The 24,123-nt window shown below is 43.6% G+C and overlaps 1 protein-coding gene across 1 annotated transcript in view; it reads left to right on the top strand.

The window, feature by feature from the left end:
• LOC124001163 (fibroblast growth factor receptor-like 1) overlaps nucleotides 1–24,123 on the top strand; it is a 65,092-nt gene that overhangs the window by 33,881 nt on the left and 7,088 nt on the right. The window contains exons 3-5 of the mRNA XM_046307763.1: nucleotides 1,086–1,358; nucleotides 20,482–20,568; nucleotides 20,694–20,978. Of these exons, the coding sequence (XP_046163719.1) occupies nucleotides 1,086–1,358; nucleotides 20,482–20,568; nucleotides 20,694–20,978 (645 nt within the window). The remainder of the gene's footprint in view (nucleotides 1–1,085; nucleotides 1,359–20,481; nucleotides 20,569–20,693; nucleotides 20,979–24,123) is intronic.

The raw sequence follows: 24,123 nt of genomic DNA on the forward strand, positions 1-24,123 counted from the left end.
ACTCACCCTTTGACTGTCCACGTTATGCAGTCTAGTAGATTAGTGTGTTGATAATGCAGTTTTAAAAAATGGTACACACAACTTGTGAGAGGTCTGTTACCATTACAATGAACAGACCCTGAAGTCCACCTCCCCCAAGGGTTACTACCCCCAGGGTTCCAGATCCTTTACCTGCTGTTGAGTTCAGCCACATCTGTTAGCAACGTGACCAATAAAGGCCCAGATGGAGTATTCTGCAGCCCCCTTCCCTATACACCCCCATCTCTGTAATGAACTGCTTGTTTACCATATGTGTGAAATGCACTGTTGGAATGTGACTAAGTGTGTGTTGAGAGAGGTCTTGTTTATTCTGCCTTCCCAAAGGTTTTACTGCTACCAGACTGACAATTTGTATTGAAAGACAGACGATGCCAAGTGCTAATTTTAAGAGCAGTAACTGTTTTGTTAAATTACGTTGCATTCTCCACATTGTTTACCCTGCTCATCTGCTAATTTCTGTTGTTTCACTGTGCTCAGTTTCTCTCTGTTATGTTGTTATCCGGTTCAGCACTACTGCTGCTTTAAGCTGTCTCAGTGACTTGTGCAGGCTTCCTACGTAACTTGACTATCACAGGTTGTCTGAGCCAGCTCCACTTCACCAGATCAGAGGAGGCCAACCTGAGCCAATTAGGAGCAGGGAGCGGGGCTGCTGTCCACCCCACAGTGGCCCTGCCCTCTCCGTTGCGCTTTGATCTCCCGCACGCTACACACAACCAGAGCCAGAGCCTCCAACTCTGTCTGTAATGGATGACAAGGCTAGTCCAATTATTACAATCTGGTTTCAACATCTCTCGTAATCAGACGAAAGAAGGGGTAATGAATAAGCCCCCACATCTTCCCAAAAAGCATTCAAGGGTTTTTGCTTAATTCAATCCAGCCCAAGTCAGAGATCAATTGGTATCAAATCAGTTCAAATTAGAGATGAGTTACAGTACTATGGGGTTTATTGATGTATATCAATGTAGTCTGTATTATATGTCTAGATTAAATGAAGACTGTTGTTGAACATACATATGGTTCAACTCAATTTGTGTGTGTTGCTCCAGGTCCTCCGTGGGTGTCTGAGAGGGTGGCCCACAGACAGCCAGTGCGCCTGGGGAGTTCCATCAAGCTACCATGCTCTGTGGAGGGAGACCCTCCACCCCTCATCATGTGGACCAAGGACGGCCGCAACATCCACAGCGGCTGGATCCGCTTCCGCATCCTCCGCCTGGGCCTGAAGATCAAGGAGGTAGAGGCCGAGGATGCTGGAACCTACATCTGCAAAGCCACCAATGGCTTCGGCAGCGTTAATATCAACTATACCCTCATTGTCATCGGTAAGTAGAAAGGTGTCTTGCAGTCTGCTCTACATTACAGTATATTACTGTTTGCCAAGTAATACCATTCACCGTGAAATCACCTTTACGATGATGCTACCCAGAAACAATGTACATTACTCAAAACTTGTCATCATCTTTTGAGGAAGCGATTTAGTCAGTCACTTAACTCTTCCGCTCAGGTCAAGATCGTGTCGATATGCAGATGTTAAAAGACAATACCATGCACCTTGGATTCATGGCTCTGAAATAAGGGGATTTAGGAAAGGGGATTGAAGTTAGTCCCCCCCCCCTCTCTTATATCTGTTATATCCTATACTGCTCAATCCCAAAGTCAACAGCAGCATGGGATGTTGTTTCATATTACATCATCCTCGGTGACTCAAGCATATATTAACTTCTTCCCTATCCCCAGGCTAAACTCTGTATTGTTAAAGCAGAGGCTCTTTAATTCGGAATAGTCCAAAAAGACACATGTTCACCTTAACATTAACCTATGAAGCCCTGTAAATCATATAAGAGGACATGATGTGTTGTGCAAGAGTCAAGCATTTAAACTCTCAGTAAGTTAAGTCAAGCTACTGGTCACTGGTCTACTTCCTCCACTAAGGCTGTAGTGCTGCTCTCTCTGCCTCTGTACATACAGTACAGTAGGATGGCTCTGTGCTTGAGTAGAGCGTGATGAATGAGAGGAGTGGAGCGTGAAAGCTCTGTTTAGTTTAATTACTCTAAGATGCCTAATTAGGTCCAGAGCCTCCTGCAGGGGAGAGCAGGGGCCGACCGGAGGAGCTGCTTCCTGGTCTTGTGATGGTTTCTCACACTGGCCTTGTTATGGGGTAGAACTCTAATCACATAAATCAGATCAGGATAACAGTGGGGAAAGAGAATGATGTCCATTGTGTAGCGAGTATCATAGGGTCGGGATGCAGATCTGGGGAAATGTGATTCTAAAAAGTTATTTTTGCTCCTGTTCAATATGAAGTTGACTGAGATGTCAACAAGAGTGCAAAACTGTTGGTTTTTCCTGGTTAGATATACACTATAGACCCACCAAAAGGAGGAATGTCAAAGTTCACACCAGTGTATTTCATCAATGTCATGGCTGTGTGCTGTACTTATAATACATTATTTTACTGTACATTGCTGTTACGTCATGTAAACTCTTCGCTGTGATAGTAATAACCTGCAGTGTCAGGTTGCCCACATGATTTACATTGGACCATGCTCAGTTCAGAAATATCTCTATGATTGCACAGTGCAGCACAGTGTATAAATCATTGAGTCAGTCAATTTATCCAAATGATAGATAGCATATCTCTCCTTACACAGTATTGTGTGTAACTCACAACTGATTTATCTAGCTTGGCCTTCCTGTTTTTTATTTAACTAGGCAAGTCAGTTAAGAACAAATTCTTATTTACAATGACGGTCTACCCTGCCCAAACCCGGACGACGCTGGGCCAAATGTGCACCGCCCATTGGGACTCCCAATCACGGCCAAATGTGATGCAGCCTGGATTCGAACCAGGTACTGCAGTGACACCTCTTGCACTGAGATGCAGTGTCTTGCGCCACTCGGGAGCCCTGTACTATGTAACGAAAAGTATTCTAGCCTTCAGTAGCGCTGAAGCAGGGTGAGATTGTATAAGATAACTTCAACCTGTTCAACCTACCTGCCTGTATTACTAGATACCTACTCTACCTACTCCCAGGAAAGAGATGTTTTTTTTTATTAAGGCATACTGTTTTCTTATGTGTATTTTATTTTACTGAACAACATTATTTTCACCCTCTCTGATCTCCACCACAAACTGTTTGGCCTCGTTCTTCATACAGATGGAGTTTGTTCTGTTTTCCTTTCCCACCGTTTGTGGTGAATGCGTGACAACCCAACACTAGCCTCTCAGCAGTCATTGTACATCTCTGTTTTGTAAGACCACAGAGACCCCCCCCCCCCCTTCTCTCTGGGACTGGCACACACCACCAGTTTGTTTGTTTTTAAAGGTAATTGTTCCATCAGGGATGCAGTGCAGTCAGAGGCTTTTTGGGCTAGGGAGATTAGGGGAGCCTCATTTTAAAACATTTACAGGACTGAACATTGAGAGAACTGACAGCCTAAAAACGGTAGAATGGTCCATACTTATTGTGAGCGGCACTTTCCAATCAATGGTGAAATTATTGTACCTCTTGATGTGCCTAATTGTTAAACATCTTAATTGTGTTTTGTATGTACTCTTCATATAACTAATTAAAATGCCTTTATTTGTATGGCATGTTAAAAGTTTAAAAACTCCCTGATGAAGGGCATGCAGCCGAAACAAGTCTGAGTTTTTATATGAAGAGTGCTTTGGTCCTCCTTTCTTTTTGATGACCAATTGACCCCTTATACCAAAGAGCACATTCTGTCTACCAAAATCTACTGTTGTGTACCTTAGCAGCGCTTCACTTCCTTCTTTTTTGCTACTGTGTTTTGTATGTAGTTCAATGCCTGGTGGGGAAGGCTGGCAGTGTCTTCAGAGAGTAGATTTATTGTAAATGGGAAGTGTAATACTGGCCAGCTTCCAATGTAGCTCTGCGAACAGTATCCATCATTTCAGTTTGTTTTTAAATAAAAAGATTAAGAAACAACTGCAGTCAGTTCAAGTGCTGTTCAGGGAAACAGCGGAGACAATATCCTGGCCTGCTTTCAAGCTTAAGGCCCGTAGTGACTTCCAGACATTGCGCTAACAATAGTTAGCAATTGTCCTAGTGCTGGTTAGCAACTTCCTTCAAACTGCACGCAGAGACATAAAAATGCTATCCACAAGTTCATAAAGGGTCTCATTGCCAAAATGTCAAATAGAACTTACCCTGAATATGGTTACTATGTTCTCAGAACGTAAGATATGAATGTTCTAGATACGTTTCATGGGAACATTGCAAGAACATTAATGTGCCCAGTTTTCTGTGGGTTAGGAGAATATTCCATCAGTGTCCCACCAAACATACACAGAACATGGTTGCCTTGTTCTCAGAACATAAGATATTAATGTTCTAGAAATGTTTCATGCGAACATTGCAGGAACATTTGTAGCCAAAGAAAAATATATTATACATCACGTCTTATCGTTGTCTAGCCAATCAAGGCCATGATTGGTGAACCACTAATCTATTCATTACTCTTTGTCTGTTGGCAAGATTAGGAATAGTCACAAACAGTGCATTTAAAATGTATGATTAGAATGTACATGTTCATTTATACGGTCATTATTAGTCAACATGCCCTCACCTGGGATTTCAACTCAACCTCTTGGTTCATGGTACTCCAGGTCCGTGTCTGGTATCAGTTCATCTGATTATTCTCATCATGGATTTGATTTATGCTGAAAAAAATAGATAACCACAACATGTAAAGTGTTGGTCCCATGTTTCATGAACTGAAATAAAAGGTCCCAGAAATCTTCGATATGCACAAACGGCTTCTCTCTAATGTTGTGCACAAATTTGTTTTCATCCAAGTTAGTAAGCATTTCTGCTTTGCCATGATAATCCATCCACTTGACAGGTGGTTGCCAAGTTTTTTCATATATATTTTAATCTCACTTTCCACCTACAATCTAAATATACTTTCCTGCAACCCACCTCACCCAATGTGGTACGGATTTGCTATTTTTATACCTTATAACTGGAACCACCATCAGAAGCTAGCCAGCTAACTAGCTACTAGCTAGTAGTCACTGTTAGCCACGGCTAGCGGTCTTCACCTTTAGCTGGCTTGATGGCGTAGCAGTTGGATGTATGTTCTTGTCTTGTCCCATCCAGTCCTGTGTATATATCGTTTTCTTCGTATATATTTTGTCAGTTAGCGAGTGCTAGCGATCCTCACCGTTAACTCGGACATCGGCCAGCTTCAGCCCAGTCAATTCCTGCCAGTCTGCACAGTGTGATATCAACCCAGAGCATATCGGACTGCTTTTTCTCCACCACATCTCCAGATTCCTACCGCAAGCGCTGAACCTTTACACTGGATTATCACAGCTAGCTAGCTGCTATCCGAGTGGCTACTCCTGGCTAACGTCTCTGTCCAAAAGCAAGTACCAGTTAGCCTGGAGCTAACCTCAAGCTAGGCCCATCTCCCAGCTAGCCAAAGAGGTCCACCAGCCAATTCTTGGGCTACAATAGCTCTTGTGCCAATTGGCCTGGACCCTTTATTGCCGAAGCAGAGCCCCACCGATCCATCATGACTGGTCTGCCGACATAACCGTCCGAGGTGGTTTCAATGGGCTCTTCCGTTGCTATGTCGCTGGATGCCCATCTGCTAGCCCCAGCCCGCTAGCTGTCTGAATCTCTGTTTCTCCAGCTCACCAAGCATAGCAGCGACTACGGAATTGGCTCCGTGACTCATCTAGTTCTACTCATTGGACCCTATGATCACTCAGCTATACATGCCTCTCCCTAATGTCAATATGCCTCGTCTATTGCTGTTTATCTTATTTCACTGTAGAGCCCCTAGCCTTGCCCAATATGCCTTAGATAGTGCTTTTGTTACACCCCACACACATGCGGTGACCTCCTTTGGCTTAAATGGTGCCTCTAGAGACAAAACCTCTCTCATCGTCACTCAATGCCTAGGTTTATCTCCACTGTACTCACATTATGCCTTGAATCTATTCTTCCGCGCCAAGAAATCTGCTCCTTTTACTCTCTGTTCTGAATGCACTAGACGACCAGTTCTTATAGCATTTAGCTGTACCCTTATCCTGCTCCTCCTCCGGTGATGTAGAGGTTAACCCAGGCCCTGCAGCCCCCAGCACCACTCCCATTCCCCAGGCGCTCTCATTTGTTGACTTCTGTAACCGTAAAAGCCTTGGTTTCATACATGTTAACATTAGAAGCCTCCTCACTAAGTTTGTTTTATTCACTACTTTAGCACACTCTGCCAACCCTGATGTCCTAGCCGTGTCTGACTCATGGCTTAGGAAGGCCACCAAAAATCCTGAAATTTACATCCCTAACTATAACATCTTCCGACAAGATAGAAATGCCCAAGGGGGCGGAGTTGCAATATACTGCAGAGATAGCCTGCAGAGTTCTGTCATACTTTCCAGGTCTGCCCAAACAATTTGAGCATCTACTTTTTTTTTTAAATCCACGTTTCCAGAAACAAGTCTCTCACTGTTGCCGCTTGTTATAGACCCCAGCTGTGCCCTGGACACCATATGTGAATAGATTGCCCCCCATTGTTCGCACTGTTAGGGGACCTAAATTGGGATATGCTTAACACCCCGGCCGTCCTACAATCTAAGCTAGATGCCCTCAATCTCACACAAATTATTAACCTCTCCGGGATCGTTCGGGACGCTAGTGTCCCACCTCGCCAACAGCCAGTGAAATTGCAGGGCGCCAAATTCAAACCAACTGAAATATCATAATTAAAATTCCTCAACCATACAAGTATTTTACACCATTTTAAAGATACACTTCTCGTTAATCCAACCACAGTGTCCGATTTCAAAAAGGCTTTTCGGCGAAAGCAGAACATATCATTATGTTAGGTCAGCAACTAGTCACAGAAAGCATTCAGCCATTTTCCAACCAAAGAGAGGTGTCACAAAAAGCAGAAATATAGATAAAATGAATCACTAACCTTTGACGATCTTCATCAGATGACACTCCCAGGACTCAATGTTACACAATACATGTATGTTTTGTTTGATCAAGTTCATATTTATATCCAAGAATCTCAGTCTACATTGGCGCCATGTTCAGAAATGCCTCCAAAACATCCGGAGAAATTGCAGTGCCACATCAAATAACATAAACACACATCATAAACTTTGATGAAAGATACATGTTTTACATAGAATTAAAGATAAACTTGTTCTTAATGCAACCGCTGTGTCAGATTTCAAAAAAGCTTTACGGAAAAAGCACAATATTCAATAATCTGAGAACAGCGTTCAGCCACAAAAGCAAGCCATACAGTTACCCACAAAAGTCATAAATAGCATTATAAATCTTCACTTACCTTTGCTGATCTTCATCGGAATGCATTCCAAGGACTCCCACTTCCACAAGAAATGTTAGTTTTGTTCGATTACGTCCATATTTATGTCCAAATACCTCAGTTTTGTTCGCGCGTTTAGTTCACTATTCCAAAGGCACAATGCGCGAGTGCAAAATCCAGACGAAAAGTCAAAAGAGTTCCATTACAGTTTGTTGAAACATGTCAAACGATGTTTACAGTTAATCCTTAGGGTCTTTTTATAATAAATCTTCAATAATATTCCAACCGGACAATAGCATATTCATTACAGAGGAAAAGGAAGGAATGGCGCGCCCATGTGACCGCGCAGTAAACAACTGATTGGCCACAGCCTGTCTACTTGTTGCCTCAAACAACTTTCTAAAGACTTGACATCTGCTGGAAGCCTTGGGAATTGCAATCTGGCCCCATAGACACAGCATATTGGATAGGCAATCATTTAAATTAAACTACAAACCTCAGATTTCCCAATTCTTGGTTGGATTTGTCTCAGGTTTTCACCTGCCATATGAGTTATGTTATACGCACAGACATCATTCAAACAGTTTTAGAAACTTCAGAGTATTTTCTATCTAATACTATTAATACTATGCATATATTAGCATCTGGGGACAGAATAGCAATACTGCCCCCTGTCACCAAGAAGTTAAGGAACCTACCAGGTACAACACTAAATCCATAACCATGGGCACCCACTTAGATATCATCCTGACCAACTTGCCCTCTAAATACACCTCTGCTGTCTTCAACCAGGATCTCAGCAATCACTGCCTCACTGCCTGCGTGCGTGATGGGTCTGCGGTCAAACGTCCACCCCTCATCACTGTCAAACGCTCCCCAAAACACTTCAGCGTGCAGGCCTTTCTATAATCGACCTGGCACGGGTATCCTAGAAGGATATTGAGTTCTTCCCGTTAGTAGAGGATGACTGGTTATTCTTTAAAAGTGCCTTCCTCACCATCTTAAATAAGCATGCCCATTCAAAAAATGTAGAACCAGGAACAGATATAGCCCTTGGTTCACTCAAGACCTGACTGCCCTTGACCAGCACGAAAACATCCTGTGGCGTACTGCATTAGTATCAAATGGCTCCTGTGAAATGCAACTTTTCAGGGAAGTTAAGAGCCAATATACACAAGCAGTTAGGAAAGCTAAGGCTAGCTTATTCAAACAGAAATTTGCATCCTGTAGCACAAACTCAAAAAGGTTCTGGGACACTAAAGTCCATGGAGAATAAGAGCACCTCCTCCCAGCTGCCCACTGCACTGAGGCTAGGAACCACTGTCACCATCGATAAATCTACGATAATTGAGAATTTCAATAAGCATTTTTCTACGGCTGGCCATGCTTTCCACCTGGGTACCCCTAAAGCAACTCGCCCAAGCCTCTCCCATTTCTCTTTCACCCAAATCCAGATAGCTGATGTTCTGAAAGAGCTGCAAAATCTGGATCCCTACAAATCAGCCGGGCTAGACAATCTGGACCCTCTCTTTCTAAAATTATCTGCTGAAATTGTTGCAACCCCTATTACTAGCCTGTTCAACCTTTCGTATCGTCTGAGATCCCCAAAGATGGGAAAGCTTCCGTGGTCATCCCCCTCTTCAAAGGGGAGACACTCTAGACCCATACTGCTACAGACCAATATCTAAGGTCTTCGAAAGCCAAGTTAACATATCACCGACCATTTCGAAACCCACAGTACCTTCTCCGCTATGCAATCTGGCTTCCGAGCTGATCATGGGTGCACCTCAGCCACACTCAAGGTCCTAAACGATATCATAACTGCCATCAATAAGAGACAATACTGTGCAGCCGTATTCGTCGACCTGTCCAAGGCTTTCGACTCTGTCAATCACCACATCTAAAATCGGCTTCCTATTTTGCAACAAAGCATCCTTCACTCATGCTGCCAAACATACCCTCATAAAACTGACTATCCTACCGATCCTCGACTTCGGCGATGTCATTTACAAAATAGCCTCCAACACTCTACTCAACAAATTGGATGCAGTCTATTACAGTGCCATCCGTTTTGTCACCAAAGCCCCATATACTACCCACCACTGCGACCTGTATGCACTCGTTGGCTGGCCCTCGCTTCATACTCGTCGCCAAACCCACTGGCTCCAGGTCATCTATAAGTCTTTGCTAGGTAAAGCCCCACCTTATCTCAGTTCACTTGTCACCATAGCAGCACCCACCCGCAGCACACACTCCAGCAGGTATATTTCACTGGTCACCCCCAAAGCCAATTCCTGCTTTGGCTGCCTTTCCTTCCAGTTCTCTGCTGCCAATGACTGGAACGAACTGCAAAAATCGCTGAAGCTGGAGACTCTTATCCCCCTCACTCAATTCAAGCACCAGCTGTCAGAGCAGCTCGCAGATCATTGCACCTGTACATAGCCCTTCCAACTACCTCAATCCCCATACTGTATTTATTTATTTATTTAGCTCCTTTGCACGTCAGTATCACTACTTGCACATTAATCTTCTGCACATCTATCACTCCAGTGTTTAATTGCCATATCTTAATTACCTCGCCACTATGGCCTATTTTATTGCCTTACCTCCCTTATCTTACCTCACTTGCACCCACTGTATATATACTTTTTTCTACTGTATTATTGACGGTATGTTTGTTTATTCCATGTGTACCTACAAAAGTATCTATATCCACAGCAAAACGAGTCCTATATCGACATGACCTGAAAGGCCGCTCAACAAGGAAGAAGCCACTGCTCCAAAACCGCCATAAAAAAAGCCAGACTACGGTTTGCAACTGCTTATGGAGACAAAGATCGTACGTTTTGGAGAAATGTACTCAAGTCTGACGAAACAAAAATAGAACTGTTTGGCCATAATGATCATTGTTATGTTTGGAGGAAAAAGGGGGAGGCTTGCAAGCCAAAGAACACCATCACAACCGTGAAGCACGGGGGTGACAGCATCATGTTGTGGGGGTGCTTTGATGCAGGAGGGACTGGTGCATTTCACAAAATAGATGGCATCATGAGGAAATAAAATTATGTTGATATATTGAAGCAACATCAAGACATCAGTTAAAGCTTGGTCGCAACTGGGTCTTTCAAATGGACAATGACCCCAAGCATACTTCCAAAGTTGTGGCAAAATGGCTTAAGGACAACAAAGTCAAGGTATTGGAGTGGCCATCACAAAGCCATCACAAAGCCCTGACCTTTGTGGGCAGAACTGAAAAAGCGTGTGTGAGCAAGGAGGCCTACAAACCTGACTCAGTTACACTTGCTCTGTCAGGAGGAATGGGACAAAATTCACCCAACTTATTGTGGGAAGCTTGTGGATGGCTACCCGAAACATCTGACTCAAGTTAAACAATTTAAAGGCAATGCTACCAAATACTAATTGAGTGTATGTAAACTTCTGACCCACTGGGAATGTGATGAAAGAAATAAAAGCTGAAACCCGCCTTATCTCAGCTCACTGGTCACCATAGCAACACCCACCCGTAGCACGGGCTCAAGCAGGTATATTTCACTGGTCATCCCTTAATACAAACACTTCCTTTGGCCACCTTTCCTTCCATTTCTCTGCTGCCAATGACTGGAATGAATTTTTTTTTTTAAATCTCCCTCTTGAACCTTAAGCATCAGCTGTCAGATCGGCTTACCGATCACTGTACCTTTACACTGCCCATCTGTAAATAGCACACCCAACTACCTCATCTCCATATTGTTATTTATTTTTTGTTCTTTTGCACCCCAGTATCTCTACTTGCACATCATCATCTGCACATCTATCACTCGAATGTTAATGCTAAATTGTAATTATTTCACCACTATGGCCTATTTATTGCCCTACCTCCCTAACCTTACTACAACCTTACTACATTTGCACACACTGTACATATATGTCACATTGCTTTGCTTCATCTTGGCCAGGTCGCAGTTGTAAATGAGAACTTGTTCTCAACTGGCCTACCTGGTTAAATAATGGTGAAATATGTTTTTTTAAATTAAAGGTTGTGGCATATCAAGAAGCTGATTAAACATCATGATCATTACACAGGTCCACCTTCTGCTTGGGACAATAAAAGGCTAATCTAAAATGTGCAGTTTTGTCACAAAACACAATACCGCAAATGTCTCAAGTTGAGGGAGCGTGCAATTGACATGCTGACTGTAGGAATGTCTCCCAGAGCTGTTGCCAGAGAATTTAATGTCCATTTCTCTACCATAAGCCACATCCAAAGTTGTTTTTGAGAATTTGGCAGTACGTCTAACTCGCCTCAACCGCAGACCACGTGTAACCACACCAGCCCAGGACCTGCACATCAGTCTTCTTCACCTCCCGGATCGCCTGCGACCAGTCACCCAGACAGCTGATGAAACTGAGGAGTATTTTTCTCTGTAATAAAGCACCTTTGTGGGGTAAAACTCATTTTGATTGGCCTTTGCCCACATGACTGCAGTCATGTGAAGCCTTTAGATTATGGCTTAATGAATTTATTTCAAATGACTGATTTCTTGTATGAACTTTAACGCAGTAAAATCGTTGAAATTATTGCATGTTGCGTTTATATTTTTGTTCAGTATGCTTATTTCAGCAATTGAAGGACTTTCTGTATAGTTGTCAAAGGTTTAAGATGTTATATTTAACTAGGCAAGTCAGTTAAGAACAAATTCTTATTTACAATGATGGCCTAACCCGGACGATGCTGAGCCAATTGTGCGCCACCCTATGAGACCCGCAATCATGGCTGGTTGTGATACAGCCTGGAATTGAACTAGGCTCTATAGAGACACCTCTAGCACTGAGATGCAGTGCCTTAGACCGCTTCACCACTCGGTCTGATAACCAACCCCCCTGGGCCATTTGGCCTAGATGCCCTGGCCAAGGAGTGGCAGAGGAGAGGCTATACGCCTTCCCCCTGATCCTGCCAATTCCAGCAACTAGACAGAATTAGGGAAGCTGGCTACCAGGTCCTTCTGATTGCCCCGAGATGGCCGAGACGCCACTGGTTTAGCACAATACTGTCACTCCTAGTGGGGACAGAATGGAACGGCCTCGGAGGCCGGACCTATTGTCACAGGCGGAGGGCACATTGTGGCATCCTAATCCCTCCCACCTGCAGCTGTAGGCCTGGCTGCTGGCCCTGGTCTGGTTTAGATTTTGAGCCCTCTGTTGTTTAACATCTAACAGCCAGGGCCCTTTCCATCAACCTATGACACGAGGTGGAACGTGTTTTGCAAGTGGTGTGGGGAGCAGGGTGTTGCTTCAGAATCTTGCGGCATAAGAACTGTGCTCCAGTTCTTGAAGTCTTTGTTTGATGATGCGCAGCAGCCATTTCAGCATGTCAGGATGAAGAGCAGGATGGGCCGTTTGACAGCCCAGACCCGGGTAAAGCGAGCTCTACTCTGCTGCCTAATCCGGCCTTCCTACCAAAGGTTCTGCTCCCAGGTCACGTGAACAGGGAAATGGTGCTAACAGCCTTATCTACCTCCATGCCCCCTGGGGCTCATGATATTGATGTACACGATCTGTGTCGTGTACGTCAACATGTACATGACACAGCAGCCCGATGAGTTCCCGGAGGACACTGGTGAGATCTACCAATGATCTCCTTGTCTGGGAGAATCATGGCCGCAACAATGGGGTCCATGATAGGGTACTGGTCCAGTCCCAACTCCTCAGCCGAAGACATGAAGGTCCAGTGCTTTCACTGGCTTGAGACATGGAACCTTGAGTTCACCTTAGCCCAAGTTGACTCAGTTCATTTGAGAACTTGGAGTACTGAGGAATGTACAGTGCATTCGGAAAGTATTCAGACCCCTCCACTTTTTCCACATTGTTACATTACAGCCTTGTTCTAAAATGTATTCAATTGCTTTTTCCCTCATCAATCTACACACAATACCCCATAATGACAAAGCAAAAACAGGTTTTTAAGAAATGTTTACAAATTTATAACAAAAACGTATCACATTTACATAAGTTTTCAGACCCTTTACTCAGTACTTTGTTGAAGAATCTTTGGCAGTGATTACAGCCTTGTGTCTTATTGGGTATGATGCTACATGCTCGGCACACCTGTATTTGGTGAGCTATTTTCAGGTCTCTCCAGAGATGTTAGATCAGTCCGGGCTCTGGCTGAGCCACTCAAGGACAGAGACTTGTCATAAGGCCACTCCTACATTGACTTGGCTGTGTGCTTAGTCGTTGTCCTGTTGGAAGGTGAAATGTCACCCCAGTTCTGAGTGCTCTAGAGCAGGTTTTCATCAAGGAGCTCTCTGTACTTTGCTCTGTTAATCTTTCCCTTGATCCTGACTCGTCTCCCAGTTCCTGCCACTGAAAAACATCCCCACAGCATGATGCTGCCACCACCATGCTTCACCGTAGGGATGGTGCCAGGTTTCCTCCAGACGTGACACTTGGCATTCAGACCAAAGAGTTCAGTCTTGGTTTCATCAGATCAGAGTCTTGTTTCTCATGGTCTGAGAGTCCTTTAGGTGCCTTTTGGCAAACTCCAAGTGGGCTGTCATGTCCTTTTAATTGAGGTGTGGCTTCCGTCTAGCCACTCTACCATAAAGGCCTGATTAGTGGAGCGATGCAGAGATGGTTGTCCTTCTGGAAGGGTCTCCCATCTCCACAGAGGAACTCTGGATCTCCCTGACCAAGGCCCTTCTCCCCGATTGCTCAGTTTGGAAACAGGATGCACCCGAGCTCAATTTCAAGTCTTATTGTAAAGGGCCTGAATACCTATGTAAATAAGGTATTTCTGTAAAAAAAAAAATAGAATAAGGCTGTAACGTAACAAAATGTGGAAAAAGTGTTAGGGGTATGAATACTTCCCGAATACACTGTACACTCTGCCCAGGCTGGTTTAATATCTAGAGCGTTCAGAATCCTAGAGCTCCTGCATAGAGCCCTGACCTCAACCCCATCAAACACCTTTGGGATGAATTGGAACACCAACTGCGAGCCAGGCCTAATCACGCAACATCAGTGCCCAACCTCACTGATGCTCGTGGCTGAATGGAAGCAAATCCCTGCAGCAATGTTCCACCATCTATTGGAAAGCCTTCCCAGAAGAGTAGAGGATGTTATAACCGCAAAATAGGGACCAACTCCATATTAATGCCCATGATTTTGGAATAAGATGTTTGACTAGCAGGTGTCCACATACTTTTGGACATGTAGTGTATGTCTTATAGAACATATAATCTGCATAACACCCCTTTAATAGTACATCAGGTGTAAGTATAAAGTAGTTCTGTTCTCAGGGCTATATGTGAATTAAATAATAATTTATTCTAGGGATATCAGAATATATTTCGGGAAATTCCACTCACAATCCCCAAAAGGTATGGATGTGAGAAGCCAAACTCAACTGCTACAGTAATAGACCGTGTGAGAATAGGTCCTGAGAACTGACTGGCAAACTCTCGCGAGATTAGTGAGGCGCGAGTTTTGAATCTCACTCCGGAAACAGCTGCACCTCGAGCCAGTATGAAAGAATGCTAAACAAGGATGCGAAGAGCAACGGTGTTTAGCTAGAGAACACCCAATCTCACCTAGCCTGGGTAGGCTCCGTACCCAGGCTCAATCTCCAGAGAGAAGAGGCTAACGTCCAACTGAAGCTAACAAGCAACGCAGTGAGACAACTAACGTTTAGCCTCGCGCCGGGAACAGGTTTGCCCAAACACATCACCCTGCTTCGTAGCACGGTGTCGACCTGTAAGAAAACAGTTAAGACAAAAATACACTGCAGAGCACTCATAGGAGGAGCAAGCTTCACCCAAAAAGGAATATACTCTACACTCAAAACTAACCTACGGAGTCTTCTACATCCACTTCTCGCTCACTCGCGTAGCGGAGGGAAGATAAGAGGAAGTGATGCTCCTCGCATCACACACGTGGTACAGAATTACTTTGAAATTAATATCTAACTCATCCTGCCGCCAGTCGGAAGGATAACCAATTGAGTGACTAGCATAGTCCCTCAAGCGAAATCGAACAAAAAGATGATAGCTGAGCATCTCAAAGGAAAATCTATCTAGAATTCTACCGATTCCCATCTTTCAATGAGAAACGCATTTTAATTAGATCAGATAAGTGTGTTGTAACTGTTTTCAAATAATGACATTAACATACTGTGCCAACAGCACTAATGACGAACACCCTAACCACTGTCCTGGGAGAGTACAGTTAGGCCATGTCCAAAAGAAACCATAAAACCCCATAAACAACTTGATAGGTGTAAGCAATAGGATCAGCTCTGTTAAAAGTACACTCAAGAAAAACCTGTATTGATCATAGTGATTCAGGAGTATCGTTAAAACGGGTTAATATGCCCCACGAACATTAGAAAACAATAAGTAAGTAAAAACAATTAGTAAATCAAATCAATGATGAGAGAAACAGACATGGTGGCATAGCAGGAGGATACCATGGACCAAGAGTTTGTGAGTTCAAATCCCAGTTGAGGACATGTATAAATGAACATGTGTAACAGTATAATTTTTAAACCGTCCCATCGCCCATACCCGGGCGCGAACCAGGGACCTTCTGCACACATCAACAACAGTCACCCACGAAGCATCGTTACCCATCGCTCCACAAAAGCCGCAGCCCTTGCAGAGCAAGGGGAACTCCTACTTCAAGGTCTCTGAGCAAGTGACGTAACCGATTGAAACGCTATTTAGCGCACACCGCTAACTAAGCTAGCCATTTCACATCCGTTACACATGCACATGTATGTCAAATATGTAAGTTGAAAACACTATGTTAAAAGTACTGTGTGAGTTCCTACCCTTGCCAACAAGACAAAGGAGATTATTGTGGACGACAGGAAAAAGAGGACCGAGCACCCCCCATTTTCATTGACAGGGGCTGCAGTGGAGCAGGTTGAGAGCTTCAAGTTCCTTGCTGTCCACATCACCAATAAACTAACATGGCCCAAGCACACCAAGACAGCCGTGAAGAGGACACGACAAAACATATTCCCCCTCAGGAGACTGAAAAGATTTGGCATGGGTCCTCAGATCCTCAAAAGGTTCTACAGCTGCACCATCAAGAACATGCTGACGGGTTGCATCACTGCCTGGTATGGCAACTGCTCGGCCTCCGACCGCTAGGTACTACAGAGGGTAGTGAGAACGGCCCAGTACATCACTGGGCCAAGCTTCCTTCCATCCAGGACCTCTATACCAGGTGGTGTCAGAGGAGGCCCTAAAAATTGCCAAAGAATGTTCTCTCTGCTAACGCACGACAAGCGGTACCAGAGCGCCAAGTCTATTAGGTCTAAGAGGCTTCTAAACAGCTTTTACCCCCAAGCAATAAGACTCCTGAACATCTAGTCAAATGTCTACCAGACTATTTGCAGTGTGTCTAGAACATTCATGTTGTATATTCTGCAGTGGTGGAAAAAGTACCCAATTGTCATACTTGAGTAAAAGTAAAGATACCTTAATAGAAAATGACTCAAGTTAATGTGAAAGTCACCCAGTAAAATCCTGCTTAAGTATATTTAAAACAAAATACTTTAAAACTTTTACTCAAGTATCAAAAGTAAATGTAACTGCTAACATATACTTAAGTATCAAATGTAAAAGTATAAATCGTTTAAAGTGACTTATATTAAGCAAACCAGACGGCACCATTTTCTTGTTTTTGTTTTTAATTTACAGATAGCCAGGGCTCCAACACAGCCATAATTTCATGTTTAGTGAGGCAGTGAGGATGACCAGGGACGTTCTCTTGATAATTGTGTGAATTAGTCCATTTTCCTGTCCTGCTATGAGTACTTTTCGGTGTCTGAGAAAATGTATGGAGTAAAAAGTAAAGCATTTCTTTAAGAATGATGTGCAGTGAAAGTTGTAAAAAATATAAATAGTAAAGTAAATTACCGATTTCCCCCAAAAAAAATTTTTTTTCTAAACTTTACTTTACACCACTGATATTCTGAGAACATGACAACCATGTTCTGTGTATGTTTGGCAGAACGTTGATGGAATATTTTTCTAATCCTCAGAAAACTGGACACATGAATGTTATTGCAACGTCCCATAGAGCGCATTTAGAACATTAATATAGAGAACATTGTAACCACATTCTAGATACGTTCTGCCTGACATGGAGAGTGTTCTAACTTTAACACCAAAACATGCTAAAGGATTCTCAGAAGGTTTTTGCTAAAAGAGAGAAGGTTTCCCAAATGGAAAATTGGACACTCAAACTAAGGGAACATTAGGTTAACATTACAAAAACGTGTTCTCTCCATAGAATCGTTAGTTGGGTATCCCAAGAATCTGGTCAACCAGTGCAACATGGCACCTCCCCAATCCCCCCCAGCTGGCTGTTTGGGGTGGTCTCCTGACAACTGACCCCCCCTCATCCCTCCCATACACCCCCAGCTCCACCCCTCCTGCTGCAAGACTTTGACATGACTGCCACACTGAAAGACAGCCAGATAGATACATTTTACAAGTTGCACAGTGTAAAGCTTATATTCTAACACAGTGATTGCACAAACCATGTAAACAAAGAGGAGATCATGGTAGCCTTCATTTCTACATGGACACTTTAAATATCTATAGTACAGTGGTAGCGATAGTAGTAGTGCTGTAGTAGTGATAGTACAGACTTTGTTGTCTGTTCAAATACACTGCATTATGTGTGGCTGATAACATATGGTGGTTGTTTGGAGGTTTCCAGAGTGTGGTGATGTAAGGCCACTTACTCCTTACTTTCTCTGGACATGAGAATGTCCCCAACAACATCTGGAACTCATTGTGACACACAGAATGATGGGGCCTTTTCCTTTGATTCAGTTGAAGCTCAAGGCCCAGGGGAGTGAGAGTGATCTATTTCCTGTGGCTGGATTTGTGAATGAAGAGGAGACAAAAAGGGGAGCGTACCAGACCCAGTGATACAGTAGACTACAGAGACAGTTTGAATGGATTCAATTAACTTCGGTTGTTGTTAGCCATTTACTTTGCCTGCCTTCCCAACAGTATCTCTGTAACCGAATATGCCTGGGTGTGTGGGTATTTGCCTTTCTCTCCCATCTCAAAATGTACAATTGTACTGTATTTAGAATTTATTTTCCGTTCTGAGGATACAATTGGAATACAAATGTTTTATCCCTTAAATGTTGTGCCCTGCAAAACCCTAGTGGATTGTTGCTCTTAGTTGCTACTTGATCAGGGAGGATGGGGCCCCTCTCAAGAAGCGAGAGGGGACACAAAAAGGACTGACAGGGAGTCATCCAAGTCCTGTCCTTTTAATGATAATTGTATTTTTCAGTATTCCAACAATAACAATTATGTGGTAGCACTGAGATGTCCTGCCTCCCCCCAGTCTCTGGGTCCGGTGAGCCAACATTGTGTAAAGACTATAGCAGCCTGGGATAGTAGTATAGGCCTAGAGTCATAAAGGGTGCCATTGTTTCTAGGACCTCCAAACAAAAAATAGAGAGGAAGTAGATTCAGGAACGAAGAAAATGTGAAAAGAAAATCCCGGCAGTGTGGAACTGTGTTCTATTTAGATTTGGAGGTTCAGGAACCGGGAGGAATGTGGAGAGCCCAAGTGAGCAACAGAGAAATATTTCTTCCAATGGAGGCTGTTTTTTTTTTTAAAGGAATGGGTTATTATAGTTGGCCAGTTAAAGCCCTTAAATAGCCATGACATCATGGCTGGGGCTGGAGGGGAGAGACAATGGAGGGTTTGTACCCAAAGAACTCTAGAGAGCTTTGGGGAGAGTCGGAGGGCGGCTAGAGTGGGGGGTTAGAAGCCACATCTGGTCTCTACCTGCCCTATTCAAACGCGGAGTGGGAATCAAGTGTTCCAAACCGCATTTGGAGACATTTTACTGGTGGCTACACTGAGCTCAAGTTCGGTACAAGGTGCATGGCTTTGCTCATATTTGTACTGTGCACCTTCATATTTATGAAATATGCCTTATGAAACATTTTTTCTAAGTACTGTATAACACATTCACTATACTTATGAAATGTGTTTGACGTCAATATTACAATCGAATAGCGGAAACATTTGAGTCTGAAGCCTCAGAAAGTAGGCTACGAAAAAAAATGACAAACTCAGCGCTGGAATATTGGAAAAGATTTGAATGTTTGTGAATGACTAATACCATGAAGTGCAGTAGAATCATGTGTAATCTATCTGACGCTCTGCTTTGGTTGATCTTCTATAATCAGTCAATGTTTGGTATTCCAAATGGTAGTAATTGGCATGGAACTTAATATGCACCATAAATTAATCAATGTCGACCTCACAAAGTAGATATGCATTACAAACAATCTATTATGTTTCACTGATTATATTTTCACTAAGCCATGTCTCAGCTCCACCACATGAAGTCAGTCAATGACATCAACTCCACAGCTGTCTCCCAGAGCTGTACTTATGAAAACTGATCATATTACTCCCAAATGTTACAGCGTGTGACCTTAGCATGCACCCCCTCAGTGTATCCTATCTAGAAATGCTAAATTTACTCAGATGGAGTCAAGTGTTTTACTGTGCCTCTTTGGCTGGGGGCGCTTTGTCTTTGTCAAGTGGGCCGTGTCAATGACATTGTAAAAAGTGTGAAACAAATAGCATTGAATTCAACTGAATCCCCCCCCCCCACTGTTTGTTGAACCCTCTGCTTCATACTTGTGTCCTGGGTTAAAGGAGCAGTAAAACAGAGACTCTCACTAACAACCAGTGTCTACTCAATATAATAATACTCCATAATAACAACTTCATTGATAGTGATCAGATGCTGTTTTTTAATGCGAATCGATGACATAAATCGTTTACAAACTTTGAAATAATCAAGACAAACACCCATCTGTGATCAGAACTAGAAAGGAACTCTAGTTGATATTAGCCCAAAAGGCCACAGAAGCCTTCACCACTAGTGAAACCCTAATAGGCTTACCTCATAATCTCTGTCATCACCCTCTGTTAAGACCTCTAAGGCCTTTTTTGTGTGCCTATTGGACATAACGATTATACCATGTTAAATTCTATGTTGAAAAGTCTGCATCTTTTGCTCGCAATGATAAAAGGTTATTTTCTCTCACAGTGATATGTTCTGTCCCCTTTCCCTTACAGATTACTCTGGCGCTGATAAGACTGGGCCAGGGGTCCCTGGTGGGGTGGACTCAGAGTATGGCCCTGACGGCCTATCAGGAAAACTAGGTAGGATCATAAAAAAAGTTACATTACTACAGTTAATTGCATTACAATGAGTCTTATTTCATGATTTTCGTATCCATCTCTGCAAGGTATTAAACCCAAAACTCTCCTTCCTCCTTTTCCCAAAGTTCGTCCCCGTTTCACCCAGCCTGCTAAAATGAGGAAGCGTGTGATCGCCCGGCCCGTCGGGAGTTCTGTGCGGCTGAAGTGTACGGCCAGCGGTAACCCTCGGCCAGACATCGTGTGGCTGAAGGACGACAGGCCACTGACGGAGAGTGAGGTGGGCGAGGGGCGCCAGAAGAAGTGGACCCTGAGCCTGAGGAACCTGACCCCAGAGAACAGCGGCAGGTACACCTGCAGGGTCTCCAACCGAGCCGGAGAGATCAATGCCACCTACAAAGTGGAGGTCATACGTAAGTATCAGAGAGTCACAGAGGTCAGCGTCATAAATGCACTTAACGAGCCAGTCCACCTGGAAAGATCTCATAACTAATGTATGTGGTAGAATCCTTGGGGGAAGGAACCAGATAATAATGTAGTATATATCACAGTCCTTCAGACCGAGTTCTATGGATGTTGTGATAATGATCATTTTTGGCTATCATGGATGAAAATCAATCTGGTCAACATTTGTACAATTGTCACGAAATCGTAGTAATGTTGGGTATGGATTTGAGGTGGAACCACAACCTTTTGGAGATCCTTACTTTGAGTTTGATCGGTAAGTCTTAACTCACATCCCTGTTCCATGGAGGAATGTTACTCGTATCCCTGTTCCATTGATGAATGTTACTTGTATCCGTGCTCTATGGATGAATGTTACTCGAATCCCTGCTCTATGGATGAATGTTACTCGTATCCCTGCTCCATGGATGAATGTTACTCGTATCCCTGCTCCATGGATGAATGTTACTCGTATCCCTGCTCCTTGGATGAATGTTACTCGTATCCCTGCTCCATGGATGAATGTTATTTGTATCCCTGCTCCATGGATGAATGTTACTCGAATCCCTGCTCTATGGATGAATGTTACTCGTATCCCTGCTCCATGGATGAATGTTATTCGTATCTCTGCTCCATGGATGAATGTTACTCATATCCCTGCTCCATGGATGAATGTTACTCGTATCCCTGCTCCGTGGATGAATGTTACTCGTATCCCTGCTCCATGGATGAATGTTACTCGTATCCCTGCTCTATGGATGAATGTTACTCGTATCCCTGCTCTATGGATGAATGTTATTCGTATCCCTGCTCCATGGATGCATGTTACTCGTATCCCTGCTCCATGGATGCATGTTACTCGTATCCCTGCTCCATGGATGCATGTTACTCGTATCCCTGCTCTATGGATGAATGTTACTCGTATCCCTGCTCTATGGATGAATGTTACTCGTATCCCTGCTCTATGGATGAATGTTACTCGTATCCCTGCTCCATGGATGAATGTTATTCGTATCCCTGCTCCATGGATGAATGTTATTCGTATCCCTGCTCCATGGATGAATGTTATTCGTATCCCTGCTCTATGGATGAATGTTACTCGTATCCCTGCTCTATGGATGAATGTTATTCGTATCCCTGCTCCATGGATGAATGTTACTCGTATCCCTGCTCCATGGATGCATGTTACTCGTATCCCTGCTCTATGGATGAATGTTACTCGTATCCCTGCTCTATGGATGAATGTTACTCGTATCCCTGCTCTATGGATGAATGTTACTCGTATCCCTGCTCGAAGCATGAATGTTACTCGTATCCCTGCTCTAAGCATGAATGTTACTCGTATCCCCGCTCCATGGATGAATGTTACTCGTATCCTTGCTCCATGGATGAATGTTACTCCCGTATCCCTGCTCCATGGATGAATGTTACTCGTATCCCTGCTCTATGGATGAATGTTACTCGTATCCCTGCTCTATGGATGAATGTTACTTGTATCCCTGCTCTATGGATGAATGTTACTCGTATCCCTGCTCCATGGATGAATGTTACTCGTATCCCAGCTCCATGGATGAATGTTACTCGTATCCCTGCTCGAAGCATGAATGTTACTCGTATCCCTGCTCTAAGCATGAATGTTACTCGTATCCCCGCTCCATGGATGAATGTTACTCGTATCCTTGCTCCATGGATGAATGTTACTCGTATCCCTGCTCCATGGATGAATGTTACTCGTATCCTTGCTCCATGGATGAATGTTACTCGTATCCCCGCTCTATGGATGAATGTTACTCATATCCTTGCTCCATGGATGAATGTTACTCGTATCCCTGCTCTATGGATGAATGTTACTCGTATCCCTGCTCTATGGATGAATGTTACTCGTATCCCTGCTCCATGGATGAATGTTATTCGTATCCCTGCTCCATGGATGAATGTTATTCGTATCCCTGCTCCATGGATGAATGTTATTCGTATCCCTGCTCTATGGATGAATGTTACTCGTATCCCTGCTCTATGGATGAATGTTATTTGTATCCCTGCTCCATGGATGAATGTTACTCGTATCCCTGCTCCATGGATGCATGTTACTCGTATCCCTGCTCTATGGATGAATGTTACTCGTATCCCTGCTCTATGGATGAATGTTACTCGTATCCCTGCTCTATGGATGAATGTTACTCGTATCCCTGCTCGAAGCATGAATGTTACTCGTATCCCTGCTCTAAGCATGAATGTTACTCGTATCCCCGCTCCATGGATGAATGTTACTCGTATCCTTGCTCCATGGATGAATGTTACTCCGTATCCCTGCTCCATGGATGAATGTTACTCGTATCCCTGCTCTATGGATGAATGTTACTCGTATCCCTGCTCTATGGATGAATGTTACTTGTATCCCTGCTCTATGGATGAATGTTACTCGTATCCCTGCTCCATGGATGAATGTTACTCGTATCCCAGCTCCATGGATGAATGTTACTCGTATCCCTGCTCGAAGCATGAATGTTACTCTTATCCCTGCTCTAAGCATGAATGTTACTCGTATCCCCGCTCCATGGATGAATGTTACTCGTATCCTTGCTCCATGGATGAATGTTACTCGTATCCCTGCTCCATGGATGAATGTTACTCGTATCCTTGCTCCATGGATGAATGTTACTCGTATCCCCGCTCTATGGATGAATGTTACTCATATCCTTGCTCCATGGATGAATGTTACTCGTATCCCTGCTCTATGGATGAATGTTACTCGTATCCCTGCTCTATGGATGAATGTTACTCGTATCCCTGCTCCATGGATGAATGTTATTCGTATCCCTGCTCCATGGATGAATGTTATTCGTATCCCTGCTCCATGGATGAATGTTATTTGTATCCCTGCTCTATGGATGAATGTTACTCGTATCCCTGCTCTATGGATGAATGTTATTTGTATCCCTGCTCCATGGATGAATGTTACTCGTATCCCTGCTCCATGGATGCATGTTACTCGTATCCCTGCTCTATGGATGAATGTTACTCGTATCCCTGCTCTATGGATGAATGTTACTCGTATCCCTGCTCTATGGATGAATGTTACTCGTATCCCTGCTCGAAGCATGAATGTTACTC

The sequence above is a fragment of the Oncorhynchus gorbuscha genome, linkage group LG17, assembly GCF_021184085.1.
Source record: "Oncorhynchus gorbuscha isolate QuinsamMale2020 ecotype Even-year linkage group LG17, OgorEven_v1.0, whole genome shotgun sequence".
Taxonomy (NCBI): domain Eukaryota; kingdom Metazoa; phylum Chordata; class Actinopteri; order Salmoniformes; family Salmonidae; genus Oncorhynchus; species Oncorhynchus gorbuscha.